Source organism: Vulpes vulpes, chromosome 4 (assembly GCF_048418805.1).
Source record: "Vulpes vulpes isolate BD-2025 chromosome 4, VulVul3, whole genome shotgun sequence".
Taxonomy (NCBI): Eukaryota; Metazoa; Chordata; class Mammalia; order Carnivora; family Canidae; genus Vulpes; species Vulpes vulpes.
In genome coordinates, this window is record NC_132783.1 from 36,038,548 (window position 1) to 36,056,598 (window position 18,051).

Genomic DNA, 18,051 nt, shown 5'->3' on the forward strand with positions numbered 1-18,051 from the left:
AAGAAGGATAAGAAAAATAGTGATAATTTTTTCGTGGGAAGGAGGAGATAAGAAGGGACTTTTTGGAATAAGAGGTACGATTTTTCTTTTTCGAAGTCAATTGGATGTAAAATGCTATTTATTGCCTACTTTCCAAAATCCTATTAGAGAACTTGTAATTTGACCCAGAAGGAGGAGAGTCAGGTAAAAGGAAAAATTGACCTCATTCTTCAGTACTTTCCTAAATCCTGAGAAATGTGTGTACCTCCACGCTGCCTTTTTCAATCCCACAAAACGGGGAATCAGGAAAACGCATTAGCACCCTAGTGCAGACTAGGAACACCGAGAGGGGAGGAGGAGACTCAGCCCCGTTCCAGAGAGAAGGAAACTGGGGGGAAGGGAGAGAAACTTCCCCCCAGTCGGAGGCTCTGCAGCGCGGCCGTGGGAGAGGAGGGAAGTGGGGACATTTACCTCAGGCGTCAGTCAGACACTTCGCCTCGGGGCATGTGGGAAAGTGAACGAGGAGGGGGGGCGGGGATAGGTCACGGCAGCTCCCGCCGCAGCTCTGGAGTGAAGATCTGGAGAGCCAGAGCTTTCTCTGCTTCACTTCTTCCCTCCCGGAGGCCATTTCTCCATATTTAACAGGGATAAAGAGGGGTCGTTGGGCCGAGACTGGATAAGGCAGAGCAGCCGCCTTCCTCACAGCCGACCCCGCTTCGGCCCCCGGCCCGGGCGGGAGATGCGGCCCTAGGGGACGCTGAAGTTACTCCGCGGAGGGGTGGGGTCGCCAGGCTCCCCTCCAATCACGGTGGCCGCTTCCGCTATTTGCATATATTATGCTAATGTAGACCTCCCGCTCAGCTCCCCTCTCGAGCTCTCCGCCCCCTCGGAGGGTCCCCGGCGGAGCCCGCGGGCAGGGCGAAGGTGAATACATTATGCTAATGAGGCGGCTTCCGCCGGGGCTCTGGGAAGGGGGCGCAGTGCAGCGGGAGCCGGGGGCTGGAGGCCCGAGGCCGGGCGCCGCCGGGAGGGGGTCGGGGGAGGGCCGTCGCGCTCGGAGCGCGCGCGCACTCACTCGCGCTCGCACACACACACACACACACACGCACACACGCACGAGCATCCCGGAGGGTATTTAAGGCTCGCACACGCGAGGCTGCGGAGACACTTCGGGCAGCCGCGACTTCGGCGTCGCCGCTCGAATTTGCTCCTTGGGTTATTTGGTTTTCCTCTCCTCTCCCCCTTCGCCGTCTCTTTTGCGCTGCGCTCTCGCGGTCTCTCTCAGCCTTTCTCGCCTGGAACTGAGTCTAGGTGGCAAACAGGTCGGCGTGCGGAAAAACACTGAATAGGCAGAAATAGGGCAAACGAACAGACGCAACAGGTCGGGTGCTCGGTGGCGGGGGCGAGCGGCCGCCCCTCGCTGCTCCTGTCGCGCTGTCCCTTGGGCCCGGGGCGCCTTTCTCGGGGACCCCTTCCGCGGTGTGCGTCCCCTGAGGGGCCAGGAGGGCCATCGGGTGGGTTTCACTCCGGTTTTTATCTTTTTTTTTTTTTTTTTTTTTTTTTTTTTTTGCCACCAGTCCTCGGACTGAGGGTGCTTTTCACTCCCAGCCCGGGAGGGAGAAGAGAGCGGAGAGAGGATGGTCCACGTCTGCTGGTCTCGGCGCTGAGAGCGGAGCCCCATCTCCGCGCCCCGGCTCGGTCGCCGCCAACTAGTTGTGCAGCCACCCAGACTGAACTTTGGAGGAATCGTCCTTTTCCCTTCCTTTCAAGATTCTCGGAAGTGGTAGAGAGTGGCAGGCGAAGCCGAGGCAGCTGATCCCTCCACGATGCTGGTGAAGAAGCATGCAGGGAAGGGTGGAGGTCGGGAGCCAGGCTCCGAGAACCCGAGACCCGCCGGGCAGCGTTGTGCCTGGCCCGTGCCCCCGTGCACCGCCCTGGCGGCCCTTCTGTCAGTGGTGGCCGTGATGTCTTGTCTGTACCTGGGGGTGAAAACCAACCACCTCCAGGCGAGGATCGCTGCTCTCGAATCCGCAAAAGGGGACACTTCCATCCATCTGCTTCCCGATTGCCTGGATCAGCTCAAAGCAATGGTGCAAGAGAAAGTGGAGCGACTTCTGGCTCAGGTGTGAAAGGCTGGGGTATTTTTGCACGTGGATAATATCTTGCACAGGCGTGATTCTGTGTACACGACCAGCCTTTACCCTTCCCATATGCATACTTGGTGTGGCTGTGTGTGCATACGCTAGGTGACCATCTATCTCTGCTCCCTGTAGCATATATATGTATATGCACGTCCTTTGATATCACCCTGTCTCTATCATCTATCCTCACTCTTAATGTTTGCATGCTTATATATATATATATATATATATATATATATATATATATATATATATATATATGGAGGAGTGAAAGAGGGAAGGGTGGCCAGAATGGCAGGGTGGCATTTTATCTCTTTTTTAGTTTCCTAGAGTGACATAAGAATCTTTCCCAGTCTTGTGGAGAATATTCCTTGCAGAGATAACATCGGTTATGTCCTTCATATGTTATAAGAAGGTTAGGTCTATAGGTACTATTAATATACAAATGGTAATCACTCTTAAAAGTGAAATGACCCTATATATGATTTTAGATCGAACATTTCACACATCAAATGTTTTCATATTTTATGTTTAAAAAGAAAAAACTGTAGCTGTACCTTATTTTTTTTTTTTATTTTAATAAAGGATGCAGTGGTAAGGGTGTTTATGAATGCAGAGCCATTGCTGTTGAGAGTTGAAAGGAATCTAGGTTCTATTTATCAAAACCAGGGGTGGCATTAGACTAGAGTTAGGGGGTTTTCTGGAGTTTGCTCTTCCAACAGAGAGGCTGTTTGGCAGTGGTTATGGCACAACATGATAAGCACTTGACCTTCATATATAAGATATCGGCTATTTTCAAACCCATAACTTACCTAAAGCTACAACATGTTAAAGCCAAGTTTTTGCATTGACTGCATATGCTTGAGCTGAGGGAGAAAGAGAAAGAGAAGGGTGGTGGTAGTTGAAGAATGGAGGAAAATATTGTACAAATCCAGTAGTCTTGATACCATGTCAGTAGTCATTTCTTTTTTTAGGGCTTGGGTACTGTTACCTTTTGACTAAAGTCCAAGTCCATATGTAAAGGTTAGTTATGCAGGCTATCAAATGCTAGTAAATCAAGCATATGGCCAGAGAGTTCCTAAAGAATCCATTTCTCTACCATGCAACTGATGATAATACCTCTTCTTTCCTACAGAAATCCTATGAACATATGGCTAAAATAAGAATTGCCAGAGAAGCACCTTCAGAGTGCAACTGCCCAGCAGGTAAAATGGAACTTATTTAACAAGGTTTCCTCCATAGCAGAGCATTTTTAAAACAAAAGTCCTGTATCTGTCAAGTCTACCTGGAATAATAGTAAAGAAAGAATGCAGGCCCAACTTACTTTAATAAAATCAACATGTCTGAGTCAAAAGAATGGCAGATAAAGCCCCAAATATTATTTTAAGCAGCATACCAATGCCTGTTATGGGAAAGCAAAGGAGATAATCACCAAGGAAAATATAGGCAAGATGGCATACAAAGACAAAGTTCTTAGATGCACAGATTGAAAAATATTCTTCATTTTTATTCAGTTTTTATGTCTGTGGTGAAAAGGACTGCAGAACATGTTAGATTCTGAATTCCCTGGTGGCCAGTATTACATTAGTACAGATTTCCATTTGTTCCCTTTGACATAAGGTTATGTTAGTAAATTACCTTAACTTCCACACCTGCTTTTGTTCTTTTCTATCAAAAATGTTCTGTCTCCTATCCTATTGCTAATGATGAGGACTGAAAGGAAATTAGTTCTTTATCTTGAGCTTCTCATTACAGACTATTGCGTTCTTGATGACTTCTCAGAAAAAGCTGTTGTATCTTTTCATTTTTCTGTGTAGCATTAGGGAATTCTATTAATGACAGCATATTAATAGAAGGATAGAGAAGAGAGACATCAATGAATAAAAACTCCTGTGTAACCATTAAATCTACATTCACAAACGTCTGAGTCTTGGTAGTCCATCAACTGTAGCTTTCTAGCAGTGAAAGAACCATTGGAATGTCTCCATTGGAAAACATCTAGTGGATTCAATTGACATATAAGCCATAAAAATCTTCCATGAGTCTTGAGATTTTTATTTCAGATAAATGTTGTTAATGCATTTATGAGCATTTTCATTTTTTTCATCATCACTTATAGGAAAATGAGTCTGTTACATTTTCTTTAATGTTCAGGAACATGATACCTAAGATACTTATGTATGGAAAGGCTAGGTCCTGTATTTTTTCATATTCTGAGGTTTTTTGTTTCTTTTTTCTCATGATAACTTTTTTTGATACGGCTAAACCAGGCACCATGTTTAGAAGTTTCAAATGTCAACTCCTGCTTGTACATCATAAAAATTTTATTATTTATGTTCTGCTACATTGTTGACCATAATGGAGCTGTATATATACATATATTTAAGGAAGCCCTTTCAATTGAGGAGACATAAACATTAGATAACAAGAAAACAAAGACTTAATGTTTGACATTTTAGGTTTCATTCTCGGTCATTTTAAGTTGGGATAGACCTCAGAAGTCAGAAATTCAAGGAAGGCACTTTTCTAGTGCAGGAATTAACTTCTAATAACCTCACCAGTCTGTAGGGATTATTTAAATTCCCAAGACAGTTGGTACAGGACTTCATTGATTATACCACTTAGAGTCCAGAATTTTCTGTGTACAGTATTCTTGTTAGCTATGTGAAAAATAGCTAGTATTTAATTAATAGGATTCTTAGTGAACTTGGTGAAACCACTAAGTTGTTTTTTGTGGTTAAATCTGGTTCCTGATGTTTGGTGTAAATTAGTTGTTGAGGTCTAATTTGTAATCTGGAGGAAAGCCATTACATTTAGAGTTTACTTTATATTGTCTTGGAATATTATTTTGAACCATTTCTTCTTTATGTATTAATTTAATAATAAGTGGTGGTTTTATCATAATAACACATAGATAAATGGTAAATGGTGATTTCCTTGGCTTTTTGTTGGTTCTCACAAATGGCTGCTTTACTTTCTTGCCACCACTAGAGCTCCACATTACATCAAATTTCACCAGGTTACTTGTAAGGTAAATATTTGAAGGTGCACATTCCAGTCAATATGCAGAATCAAATAGGTTTCTTTCTGATAAATCATTATTACAGATATGCTTTTTTTCTGCTTGTGGAATAATTAGATATCATCAAAATAAAGACCTTATGTTGAAAATAGTATCCTAGGGGAAAACCAGTTATTTTGAATTATGGTTAGTGATGTATTGTCTTAGGGAATGAATGGCCTGGCCAAACGGATTAGAAAGGAGATATAGAGCTTCCCACCTGGTTTGGCTTTTACCCTGGTTTGCAGTGACTAAGACTTGTCACCCAGACATCTGTTTGTAGGGCAGACAAGTCTGTGACCTCAGCTCAGTTCCTGTGGACAGATGCCCACCCCTTGAAGTTGACACTCTTGTTGACAGTCTCCGTCATAGAGCCAAGGACTGATAGCAAAGGGCCAATGCTGTGTTGTTTGTGTTCACTTTAATTGCTTTTGTTAGAGCTTAGTCTCCATGAGGCTTATCCAGGTAGGGTGCAAGGAAGTCATAGAATCTATAGATTTTTTTTTTTTTTTTTTACCACAAGAAGGAACTTTTGTGGGAGAGGGATGGGAGACTATAATTGAATAGTTTTTAATTGTAGGGGAAGCACTCTCATTTACTCTTCCCAATAACCTTTGGTAGTTAAGTATTTATAATATCATAATTACTGATGAAGAAACTGGACTCAGAGAAGGTGATTGACTTAGCATAGTAAAGGAGGGTTGGGTTCATGCCCATATCTGACAAAAGTATAAAGTATACTTACTTTAGTATAATGTATAATGAACAGTAGTATAATGTACAGAAAGTATAATGAACAATAGAGAGTGTATGTAGATTGGAGCTGGGCAGAATTGGAATCCTAGATCTACTACTAAATAACTGTAGGACCTTGGTCAAACTTCTCATGTTCCAAATTCCTCATCTGCAAAAAAAGTGGCTAACACTACCTTTCTCAGAGATTGATAATTTACCTAAAGTGTGACTTCTTAGTGGTTATTCACTAGATGATAGCAGTTATTATTCTTTATAGTATATACTACTTATATCTTATCTGGTCCATGGGGACACATGATATAGGTGGGAAAAAAAGCCCTGGAAATGTATATAGCTTGCCCAAAACCCAATGGCTAGTTAATGGCAGGTTTTGAACTAGAATACTATGCCTAATTAAGCAAATAGATCTGTAGAGAATTCATGCAGATAATCATTTAAGTCAGTATCTCTTAGTGCTACATCAATGGAGATTGGTTCTTTTCAGATATTTATATTAGTCTACTAAATTATTTTTACCAAATTTGAAGGAAAAGCTTTTGCCCTTGTAGGTAAACCATGATTGAAGTAGTTAAAATTTGTGCTTAGAAGAGTATGAAGATATGTCTTTATAGTTTTGATACCAAATGTTTTCTAAAAGAAGCACTTGAACTGACTCATTTTCACACTTATTTTTTAACAGCTTTGTTGAAGTATAATTTATATTTACCCATTTTAAGTGTCTTAATTAAAATAATTTTTAAAATAAATTTATAGAATTGGGTAACCATTACTGTACTCTAAATCACCTTTGTTGACCCCTGAAAATTTACAGTTATTTTTTTCATATGCTGAGGAGAAGCTCTATTTTTTGAATATTTGATTTAAAGAAACCCTAAAATAAAATTTAAAGAGCCATATAAAGTGGAGCTCTACTTAGGACAATATTTGATTTAGTAATAGCTGAACCATAGAAATTCAGCTGGCATCTGTGGCTTGGCTTCTTAAAATTTGACACTCATAGGAGAGAATAAATTGGCTGTTTGCTATGGCTATAGAATGTTGTTTTGGGTTTTGTTCTTGGAGCCCTACATAAAGTATGTATAAACCAGGCACATTTATAGCAGGGTTTCCATGTTCCAACTGGTAAAGAACACTGGGAGCCAGGCAGCCAACTAAAAGATGTTTAGATCAGAAATGTTTCTGTATCCTACTCATCAGTGGTGTGGTTTGGCCAGGGTATTAGATATAAGAACCTCTGTGTCATAATGGATGGAGAATGTGAATGGGCAGTAAAGAATCTAGTTATAATCCTGGCTTTGTCATTAACATGTTATATAATCTTGGGCAAGTCATTTCCAAGAATGACTTTTATAGACTATTTTCATAGCCCCAAAATAGGAGTGTTGGACTAGAATGGTTTTGAAGTGCATTTGTTGCTTCTCTAGTTATAAAGAGCCTTCTGTGTATCAAATGTGAGGCTAGATACTAGGAATATGCTGATAAACGAATCACACTTGGTGTCTGCCCCCATGGAGCTTACATTTCAATGAGGATGACAGACATTTGTTTTAAAATGACATGAATTTACAGTCATGACAAGTGCGACCAAGAAAAATAACTATGTGCTTTGGAGCACATGACCACAATTTCTTTCATGTTGTAAATATCAAGGACTTTTTTGTTCTATTCTTTTCTGGGGTGGGGTAGGCAGGTGGAGAAATTCAGCGTAGGGGAAATCATGATATAAGAAAATCTGGCTCTTGATTACAAATAAAAGCTCTAGCAATGGATAAAAAGCTGCTTTGCGTTACCTCACCTGGCTTTTGGCTTTCCAAGAATTTATGGTCAAATTAGATACCTAATTTGGCTATACTGATACGCAAATGAAACAAAAGAGTGACTTTAATATATAAAGTCTTGTGGTAGATAGGTGATTTATTCTACTACATTTTTTTTTTTCTTCTGGAAACAGCAAGATTTGGGTTGAATAAGAGTCAAAACTTCCTGCCTGGTGGTACTGAACAGTGCCAATGGACCTGGCTCCTCTCCATTCACTGATAATGATGAAGTGGAGCATGGCTAGTCATCTGTTTAGAAAGTTTATCTAGAGATAATAAAGAGATACTGTAGAACTTTGGAGGTCTCTATATACCCTGCAAGTCTATAAAAATGATTTTAAACAAAAATAAAAGAGTAAATGTAGACAAGGAAAAGTTCCTCTGATTCATGTATGTGAGTGTGATACAGCCTCCCGTGGCTGGCTTTGTGGCATCGTCTCAATTTTTGGTGGAAATAAATGTTAACTGTAGCTTGAAGGTTGTGCACCCCTTCCCATCATATGAGGAGACCTTTATATTGCTTTGTGAACATAAATTTACTTTATCATATGAAACTTGTATTTCCTACGAACATGGTTTTTCACTTATGCTGTACATTTTTCCTCACCAGCTGCACAGTGAATGGAAAGAGTGCAAGTAAGGGCATAATAATGTGTAGATTTTCAATTATGTAAGGTAAAGAATAGTCAGAAATGGTTTGCAGAAAGAAAGCAAATTAAAATGCTATACATGCTATTTAAATGAGAATAGCAGGCTTTCCTCTATTTTGGTAAAGCCAAACAATACAATATGACATCCAAGCACCTCAAAGCATTCATGTTAAGTGGTTTCAGTCCTAATGAGGACAACAGTTTGGGTGTAACACTTTTGGCTGCTTCAATAATGGCAGCTGGCAAAATGCCCTGTCACCCAAAGGACCAGGGACAAATTGCCTGTTGAAGCAGTGTTCTTGTTTTTAGCTTCTCTTCTGTTTTCTCTTGTCTAAAAGTTATTAAGAAGCTAGTTCTTGAAATCTTTTCTTTTACTTACCTGGCTAATTGTTTTTCAAAGAGCTGGGAATTATTTAAGGAAAGGGCATACATTTTGCATTAGGAGTTAATTCTTTCTAGCTCATTTGATGAATGTGTGGAGAGAAGTAACTTCACAGGGCCATACTAACCTTTTGCACTTCTGATTGGTTTCTAATGGCAAAATCAACTACATGGCATTTAAAAAAACACCGTTTGAATGTCAAAATTAGGTCTAGAAAGAAAGAAGGAGGGCATCTTTTCATAGGCAAAATTAGGTAAATAGAGAGCTGGTGGGGAAACATGCCAGAATGAGGACTGTTTTATAATCTGGGAGGGCCATTTCCTGCTTCAGGGGGAACCTCACTAGACACTCATCAATCTTTGTTATCTTGAGAGGAAACCATCCAAAACCTATTATGAAAAAGTGTCTTTATTCCATCCTACCACTCTATAAACATTACTTGGTGATTTGATGGAGGTTGAGAATGTGAAAAACAATGCATGAGTTGGTCTGGGTTGTAGGCTGTTGTCCCGTAGGTGCTGGCTAAACACACATGTATCCCCACCCTCCCTGGTTTACCAATATGGGTGAAATTCCCTGTTGTGGTTTAATTAATCATAATAGTTAACACGTTTTTCCCCCGCAATGTGTGTTAACAATGACTGTGGAATACCTGCATATTGAATTCTTAGATATGTACAGTTGCTTCATTTGGGACGTGTTCAGCATTCTTGCAGTTAAAAAACATTTTAAATTGACTTTGAAAAAGGAGTAATGCAGAAGAGTGGGAAGCAGAAGTGGAATTGCTTACAAATTAAAATTGAGTACTTTTCACTGATATTGTATATTCTTTCAAAGGACTGTTCTGTAAGTCATCTAAATAAATATAGGATTCTTTTAAGAAATGCCACCAGATGGCAGGCATCTTCCCTTTTGACCACAGGGAGGAGGTACTGAGCTGAATAATAGGACTTCTGGCAGTTCCTTCCCAGTTAAATTCCTAGCTGATTTCTTGACTTCGGTTTGCAATGCAAAAGATTAATGGAGGAAGCAAATAATTTCTTCCACCTATATTTGAAGACTAGAATATCCTATGAGCTTTAAGATACTTAATCTGGTAAATTTAATATTTGTAATAGTCAAAAAGTTTGGTTATTTAGTAGATAATAGATAAATTCACATATATGAACTTGAGGCTAGTATTCCAACAGCTAGAATAAATGAACTAATATAGTTGAATTTACCAGGTGGTGATTTTGTGCTCATCTTTTGTAATTTCTCAGAATCAAGAATCACTTGGAATCACTATCATGATTTTGACATCATTTCTTCTGTAGTGTCTATATCAACTTCAGTTACCATATGATAGTTGAAATGCATTCTTTATTTTTCTCATATTGTATTCCTTAGCCTGATTGTTTATTTATTCTGATTGCCAGGAATGCCAAAAATGGTGTCTTTTCATTTGGACATTAATAATTTAGATTTTAGAAACTCTAGGCTTCTGGGTTATATACACAATGTTTTTATTCTTATATTTGAATATATGGTGGTCAGCACATATTTAAGTACAATTTTCATATTTGGGCTAAGTGGCTGAGTAAATCTAATTAATTGTAGCCAGCTCTAGTTTGCACATTATGGTAATATTGAGAGTCAGAATATGTCTAACTGGAAGTGGCCTGGTTGTGGCAGGGATAGAGTATTTTTTCTTTCTTTATCAAAGAGTTCACATGTAAGAGGAGTAAAAGGGGAGGAAGAAAAGCCACCTATATCCTGTAATCTCTTGGAATCAAATCGCTTTACCTTTATTTTTAGCAAGCCTGGTATTTTAGATTTCTTATTATAATGTAAAGGGAGTCAGAAGAATTCTCCATTACAGCTCTGTCTCCAGCATCCTGTTTTGCTTTTTGTAACAATGAATGGGAGAGAAAAATCTCTTAGGAGTCCCTCCTTCAGGTCTGTTACAGGGCCAGAATTGTGTTCTTATTTTTGATCCTTAAGATGCTAGAATGAAATATGCTTTGAAAATTGATACAATTCTTTCCCAGCATTTCTGTATTTTAGGTCAGTCTGGCAGCTGTCAAAGGTAAGTTGTTTGTATAACCCTTCTAGGAATTATGAAACTCCAATTTGTGTCTCAGGGGCTCTAGCATCCAGCCGGCATTATTATAGGTACATGATATGATCATAAGGTAAAACATTTCCACAAAGCACACAAAAACCCAGCCTTTTGACTTTAAGGTCATGCTAGAAATGCTGGCAAACTCTAGGGCTAAGTGTACTTTGTAATACTAAAAATCATTTTTTTACTGAAAGAATTAGGGCTCAAGGTCCAAGCAGATGAAACTAGAATGGAAACAAACTTCTTAAATAACTACATTTCTGAGGATGGTTCTCAATCTGGTTGGGGGGAGGGGTGGTCAGATGAATGAAGTAGGTCAAATATCAGGAGACTGTTGTGGGCAGATCCTGACCCTAACTGTTAAGTGGTCTCATGGTATAATTGTATTCTACTTCCTATGGGAAGGGGTAGGGAGTCCATATTTACCAATGTCATTTATGAGCTCCATGGTCAGGGTTCTGGTTTGTATCTGTGTATCTCTAGGGCTTATTGTAGAGTTCTCTACAGAAGATTCTAACTTGGTAAATGAAATCAGAAACAATGTTAGCTACATTGATTGACCTCAGAGATCTGAGGGGATAGAGGCCAATATCCCACATCCTCTTTCTTTCTGCTTCCCAGTTCCCTCCTCCATGGTAGCCCCTGAGGTATTTCCAAAGAACCTTAGGACACCCTAGGATATTAATAGAAAATCACTGGAAGTCCAATAGATCTTAGCTCCCAGTCTAAGGATACCATATACTTTTTATCACAGAACTCGCCTCCAAAATTCTGTAACTAGAAACTTTACTAGGAATGATAGAGGCAAAATCATTTATTAGTAATAAATAATAAATAATAAATAATAATAAATAATTAGTAGCATCCAGAAATGATTCTTAATGTAATAGTGTTTCTTTCATGGATTGTAGCAGTCCAACAAAAGGGATGTAATAATGGTAGTCGCACTGGAAAGCTGGGGAGGTGCACTGTGTAACTGAGCATAATACTGTTCATTGGAAAATCAATATCCCACCTTGTCCTTTTTCTTAAAGTCACTTATTTTTTAAGCCTTCAGGTTTAGTAGTATTCTTGTTGTTTATAAGTTTTCTGTGTTTTTTTCAAATTTCTTTGTATTTTTACTTATTCTAGATTACTTATTCTAGATTACTTTTACTTAATTCTAGGTATTAATATGGGACCTTATCACCAAGTTATGGCAATCCATAGCCTTTTAAAAATGTATATATTTAAAGCAGTTGATTTTTTTAAACTAATGGTTAATACTTAGTTTATAAAGTAGTATATAAAAAATAACTATCCCTCAAGTAGTATATTGGGAGAGTTGTTATTAAAGATGCATCTAAGATCTTCGAGACTTTTAAATTTGATTTGGTTTGTGTGTTAAACTGATAATGTTTATGTATTAAAATTGAGATTAACAGTACAACGGGAATATATGGATTAGATATTTATGTTTAAATAATAAGAGGGAAAAATTAGGCATGAACAACAATATTTTATCCAATAGTGAATGATATATACATTACATTTCACAGAGAAAGTGTAAATCTGGCTACAGTCACACTGTAACAAGTACTGCAAAAGGCAATTTGAAAGGCAATACTCTACCTCCCATTGAAATGAGTGTCCAGTCATCAGCAATGCCATTTGCCATTTGAGTAGCTAGTTGTGGACAGTAGTTTGGCCAAGTGCAACACCTTATTGGACAGATAATAGAATGAAATAGCAGCTATACAAATGATTGAGCTTTCGTGAGCAATTTATTTTCTCTTTAATACATATAGTCTTAACCTATGGACTTCCAGGAAGTCTTGGAAGAGAAAAATGACTTTTCTCTTTTTAACTGAACTTTAGTTACTTTGTCTTCTGAGAGAGGACAATTATCAGTAAAACAGTAAAGGTAGGAAGACTGACCAGGTACTAAAGGCTAGAGAGATCGTATATGTCAACCAAAGCTATAGTAAGCTGGAAAAAAGAGGTTTAACTGAATAAACTCTATGCTCTACATTTACTTCCCAAGCCCTACAGTTATGCTGACAACTTCCCAGGAGCTTAAGAAGCAAAACTGACAGTGGTGGCTTAGTACTACTCTACATGTTATGCATCTGGAAGTGTTTAATAAAGGAAAAACTCTAGCACTGGGAAAGAATATCCATAAAGAAACCAGGACTTTTATGTTCTTGTATATAGTTTCCTTCTGTGCAAAGTTATTTAATGCTCTAAACTTCAGCTTCTTCTGAGGATACTTCCCTGATATTGGCTTGGTTCTGTAATCAAGTTTTATATGAGGAATACCATGAGTTGGTGGTAAAATTTATGTTACCCTTTTTACAATATTAAAAAAGAAAATTTATTTTTATGTCAAAACCATCCTTGAATTGAGAAGTCTAAGGTGTACTTCCTGTTTCTGTGTGTGAGCCTATAACACACTAGACTCAGAATGTGTTTTATTCTTTTAAGCCTTTCATGTGTTTGAGCAAAAAACCTTTGCTTCCAGTGTCAGTCCTCAAGAAGGAAACCCAGGTAGAGGGATTTTCTAATCAGTCACACTTATCCTGTGGATTATGCATCATTCATCATTTTTCTCATCATTTTCAATTTGTTACAAGTTTCCACTTTTAACTCTGCCAGTAGCATTTTGAAACATTCACATAGCTCTCACAGTTACAGGATGTGATGAGATGAAAAATGTTCATTGAACTCCTGAAAACCAAGAGTGAACGTAGCAAACCCACCCATAGAGACATGATGCTCTGTCAGGCTCTTGATGAACAAGCGTTGCCCTGATGTGATCTGTGGTTGGTGAAATGAGTAGACAGGGATTGTCTTTGGATGTAGTTATGTATCTATGAAACTACAAACATAGAGGATCTTCTATGTTCCTAAATGAGAAGTCCTATTAGAGTCAGTCCACTCTGCTTTCTGCCTTCCTTCCCTCCCTTGCCTTCTCTAGCATGAATATAAACTCTATTTTACCTCCATTCTATTGGTGACACTCTGCTTAGCTTATGGACCACCTTTCATTTGTTCCATCAGGGGCATTCTCACCCTTCGGTCTCAAAACCTCAGTGCCTTTCCTGGGCAACAGCTATTCTTATGATGGAATCCAGCAGTGTAACTGAGGAAATATCAGTGGTAAAGGTCAATGCTTTTATCAAGTTCCCAAAAGGAACTAATTGTTTTCTCAAAAATTACTATTAAAGGTAATTTTCAAAAAGAGGTAAAATTGTGACTTTTGCACAGATATAAAATGAAGATGTTTTAAAGATTTTACTTAAATCATTAAAGAAGTAACTGATAAGATGTTTTAACTAGTTCAAAGGAGAATTTAAAACCAGACACATTTCTAGTGGTAGAATATTGAAATTGATGGTAAATGGAGGCAACACTAGACTTTTTCCACAGGGAGGGAGGGAGAGAGGGATGTTAATTGCACTCAGAAAGAATGTGTGCATTTATGACCAGAGTTATTTTGCTTACTATTAGGTACCTACAACTTACAGTTTTAAATAGCTCAGAAAGAATCAGAATTAGGTAAGTGGGAAGGGCATGCTCTAGACAATGCACAGTGTTGCACTGAAGCACATATTTCCCCCTATATTACTAGATCAACTTTGCAGGAAAAAAAATTCTCTAAGTAAGCAAAAAAATTTTTTTCCTGATTGATTGATTGTAGTAATGGTTATTAACCTGTCTCTGCTTCTGTTGTTGGCTTATGGGTTATGTGGTACATAATTTTCTTAGTGTTGCTAAACTTCATCATTTAAAAGACAGTTGCTCTCACTTTAGCTTTATATACTCTGTGCACTAGACCCATGAGGGTTGTGCTGATTGCTAGGCCTACAGGACTGGCATGAGTTGCATAAGTGGCCTTTAAATTCATAACACTGAATATTTGTTTAAGGTAATAGACCACTTTGGAAAACTCAGCTTCTTGTATTTCATTATCAGGGAGCAGTTTCACTAATGTTAAAGAAGGAGTTGCTGATCTTGCCTTTGTGTTTTGGGATACTGTATCCAGGCAGTTATATTATTTATACAAGCTTATCTGCTGTGAGCATGTGGTTGCCTCTGGGATTTTGTGCTTCTTTTTCGGCCATTTTGGCTTTGTCTTTAAATATGCACTGGTTTGGCTTTTCCTTGGGTATTCCTATTATATTGATAGGAATTTATTCATGTGTTGCTACTTGACACAACTTGTCTTTGGTCCATATTCTAGGCTTTATTTGCTTATTCTTTACCAATTGCCTCTCCTGTTGGTTACTGCCTTGTTAGATCTCCCACTACCTGTACTGCTACTAACTTACATGTTTTTTTTTTTTTAAGATTTCATTTATTTATTCATGAGAGAGACAGAGAGAAAGGCAGAGACATAGGCAGAAGGAGAAGCAGGCTCCCTGTGGGGAGCCCTATGTGGGGACTCCATCCCAGGACCCCGGGATCACAACCTTAGCCAAAGGCAGACCTCAACCACTGAGACACCTAGGGGCCCACCAACTCACATGTTTACTTTATTTACTAGCACCCAAATAGCTCAGCCTCAGATGTCCAAGTATATGGATGTTTTCTCTGCTCTTACCTGTTTCAGTTGCTAACACCTTTTGGCTCAACCCACTGAGATCTTGTCAGGAGAATTACTGAAACTAGATGATGGCCCTTCCTATACATTCTAGAAAGAAAGTATTTTAGAATGGCAGCCGGATATGGGTGGGAACACATTGAAACGACATGGTTATTGGTGGTTTTTGTAGAGTGATATTTACCTTCATTCAGAAGCAGCCTATGTTCTGGCAGTCTCATATTACTAGCTAGGGAAGAGAGTTAATTATAGGCATTAAATATTTTAGATATTAGCATTTAAAAATTAAATATTGTGGATGGTAACTGATTTTCTGGCAACTCTGGCAAAGGTAAAAGGATCATATAGTAGTCTTGAAAGTCTTTGTTCACTTAAATGATACAGTACTTATGATTAAGTATTAAATAATAAAGTGATTTACTATGGGTGAGACCCTGTGCTGTGTACCTTACTATTTAAAGAAATACTAGTCTGCAAAGCTCTGGTAGAGGAATAATGGTGTCAAATATCCAGACTGAAGACTTAAAGAGAAGGAAAGTTACAAAAGTATAGCCCATAGCCAACTGTATCTAATTTTAATGGATTTAAAATTACAATGAAAATTGTTATTTGAACTCATAATTCCAGTTCATTTACTTCCACAGTTTCAAAAATAGCAACATGTAATTAGAGAAGATGGTATTTGAATTTATTTTACTTTCTTCTGAGAAAATTGAGAAGTTCTCTAATGAATATTATGATACTTTGCATAAATGCTAATGGCACTTCAACTAGATAGTTTTTCTCAAGAAAAATGATCTCTGTCAGTTTTTAGGTCAAGTGCAACATTTATAATCCTTCCTCAGGCTACCTTTATGGTAGTTATTTTTAAGAAGCCTTGAAGGCTCTTTTGAACATCAGTTCAGATCCTATGGCCATGTTTTCTAGCAAAGACAGAATTTCTGGGTCTTGGGTAGATTCCCCTGGGTTATAAAGAATAGAGAAATCCATTCAGGTGTCCTTAAGCAATAGTGGTGCAGGGATTGTCATCTTTGTCACTATTGACATTTTGGGCTGGATAATTCTCTCTCACTTTTTAACAGATTTCATTTATTTATTTGAGAGAGAGAGAGCACGAGCATGGGGAGGGGCAGAGAAAGAGGGAGAAGCAGGCTCCCCACTGAGCAGGGAGCCCAATGTGGGGCTGGATCCCAGGACCCTGAGATCATGACCTGAGCTGAAGGCAGATACTTACCTGACTGAGCCACATGGGCTGGGTAATTCGTTGTTATGGGAGGCTGTTCTGTGCATTGTAGGATGTTTAGCAGCATCTTGGCCCTTAAGCATTAGATGCCAGGTGCACCCCTCTGTTTCTACAACTCAAGATGTCTACAACATTACTAAATGTACCCTAGGGGTCACTCCCACTTGAGAACCTTTCTTTTAAAGATATCCAGTGAATAAGGAAGGCAAGAATAACAAGATCGCTTCCAGCTCCCCTAGAAGAACAGGACATGGAAGGTGATCAGAACTTTCAGGATACATTATTTTCCCTCAGCAGGAGGCTTTCAGTCCAGTGCTCTCTGGGTTTAAGAATTTATCTCTGCTTCTTCTACCTTTGTCAAGGTTGCTTTCCTCTCTTATCTTTCTGCCGCTGCTTGTTTATTGCCTTCTGGTCAAGGTTTGCTCAAGGTTGACCCTTTCTTTGTGTTTGATTACACCATTGTTGTTATTATCAAAATAATACATACACCAAGAAATGCAAACGTTTGCAATTTCCAATTACCAATTAAAAATGGTATACAGTATCTCATCACTCTCCAGAGGAGTCTAGTGTTATTTGTTGAATATCTTTCCTACACAGATTGACTCACATCATTGTTTTTAAAGTCTGTAGAGTAACTCTGTTGTATAAATATACCACAGTTCATTATTCAGTGAGAAAACAGATCATTTTTTTAAGTTCAGAAGCTGCTTCTTATTTCTGGTTCTTCTATTTTGTGTGGAAGATTTTTTTTTTTTTTTATTTCTACTTCTACATAGCCCCAGACTGTGTTTATGGGAGCATAATAAATATTTATTGACTAAATATATTATTGATGTAGTGTGCTGATGACAAATTTTTAACAACTACTCTAAAAAAAAAAATCCTGATTTGCAGTAATTGTGGATTTTCTGGGTGTAAATATCTTACCCAAGGTTGAATTCAAGCTAATGAAGTGGCATTAGGAAGTGATAAGTTTGAGTGTTTATTAACTTTGCCTTAATACAATTTATTTTATTGTAAATTCATATAATTAAAATTTTACTAATGACTGCATTTAACAATGGGCTTGCAAAATCCTGAAAATTGAGCAATTAGCTCTCCTGATTCAGCTTCTAGTACCCACTGGCTTTGATGGTCCCGTTTCCATATAGAGTGTGTTGTGTTGTTTTTAGTAATGTCTCCAAATGGTAATGTTGCCTCTGATAGTATTCCACGTTGGGAGGGCCTTTAAAGGTTAGCTAGACTTACATTGCATCTGATGCTTAAATTCCCTTAGTGCCATTCTGGCTAAATGTTGATTCAATTTATGATTATCTCTTGACTAAACCATTTT

The 18,051-nt window shown here is 38.5% G+C and overlaps 1 protein-coding gene across 1 annotated transcript in view; it reads left to right on the forward strand.

Annotated features, from left to right (window-relative positions):
* Window positions 1-1,519: 1,519 nt before the first annotated feature.
* COL25A1 (collagen type XXV alpha 1 chain) overlaps window positions 1,520-18,051 on the forward strand; it is a 446,203-nt gene continuing 429,671 nt past the window's right edge. Inside the window, exons 1-2 of the mRNA XM_026017640.2 lie at window positions 1,520-2,102; window positions 3,256-3,325. Of these exons, the coding sequence (XP_025873425.1) occupies window positions 1,806-2,102; window positions 3,256-3,325 (367 nt within the window). The 5' untranslated portion in view covers window positions 1,520-1,805. The remainder of the gene's footprint in view (window positions 2,103-3,255; window positions 3,326-18,051) is intronic.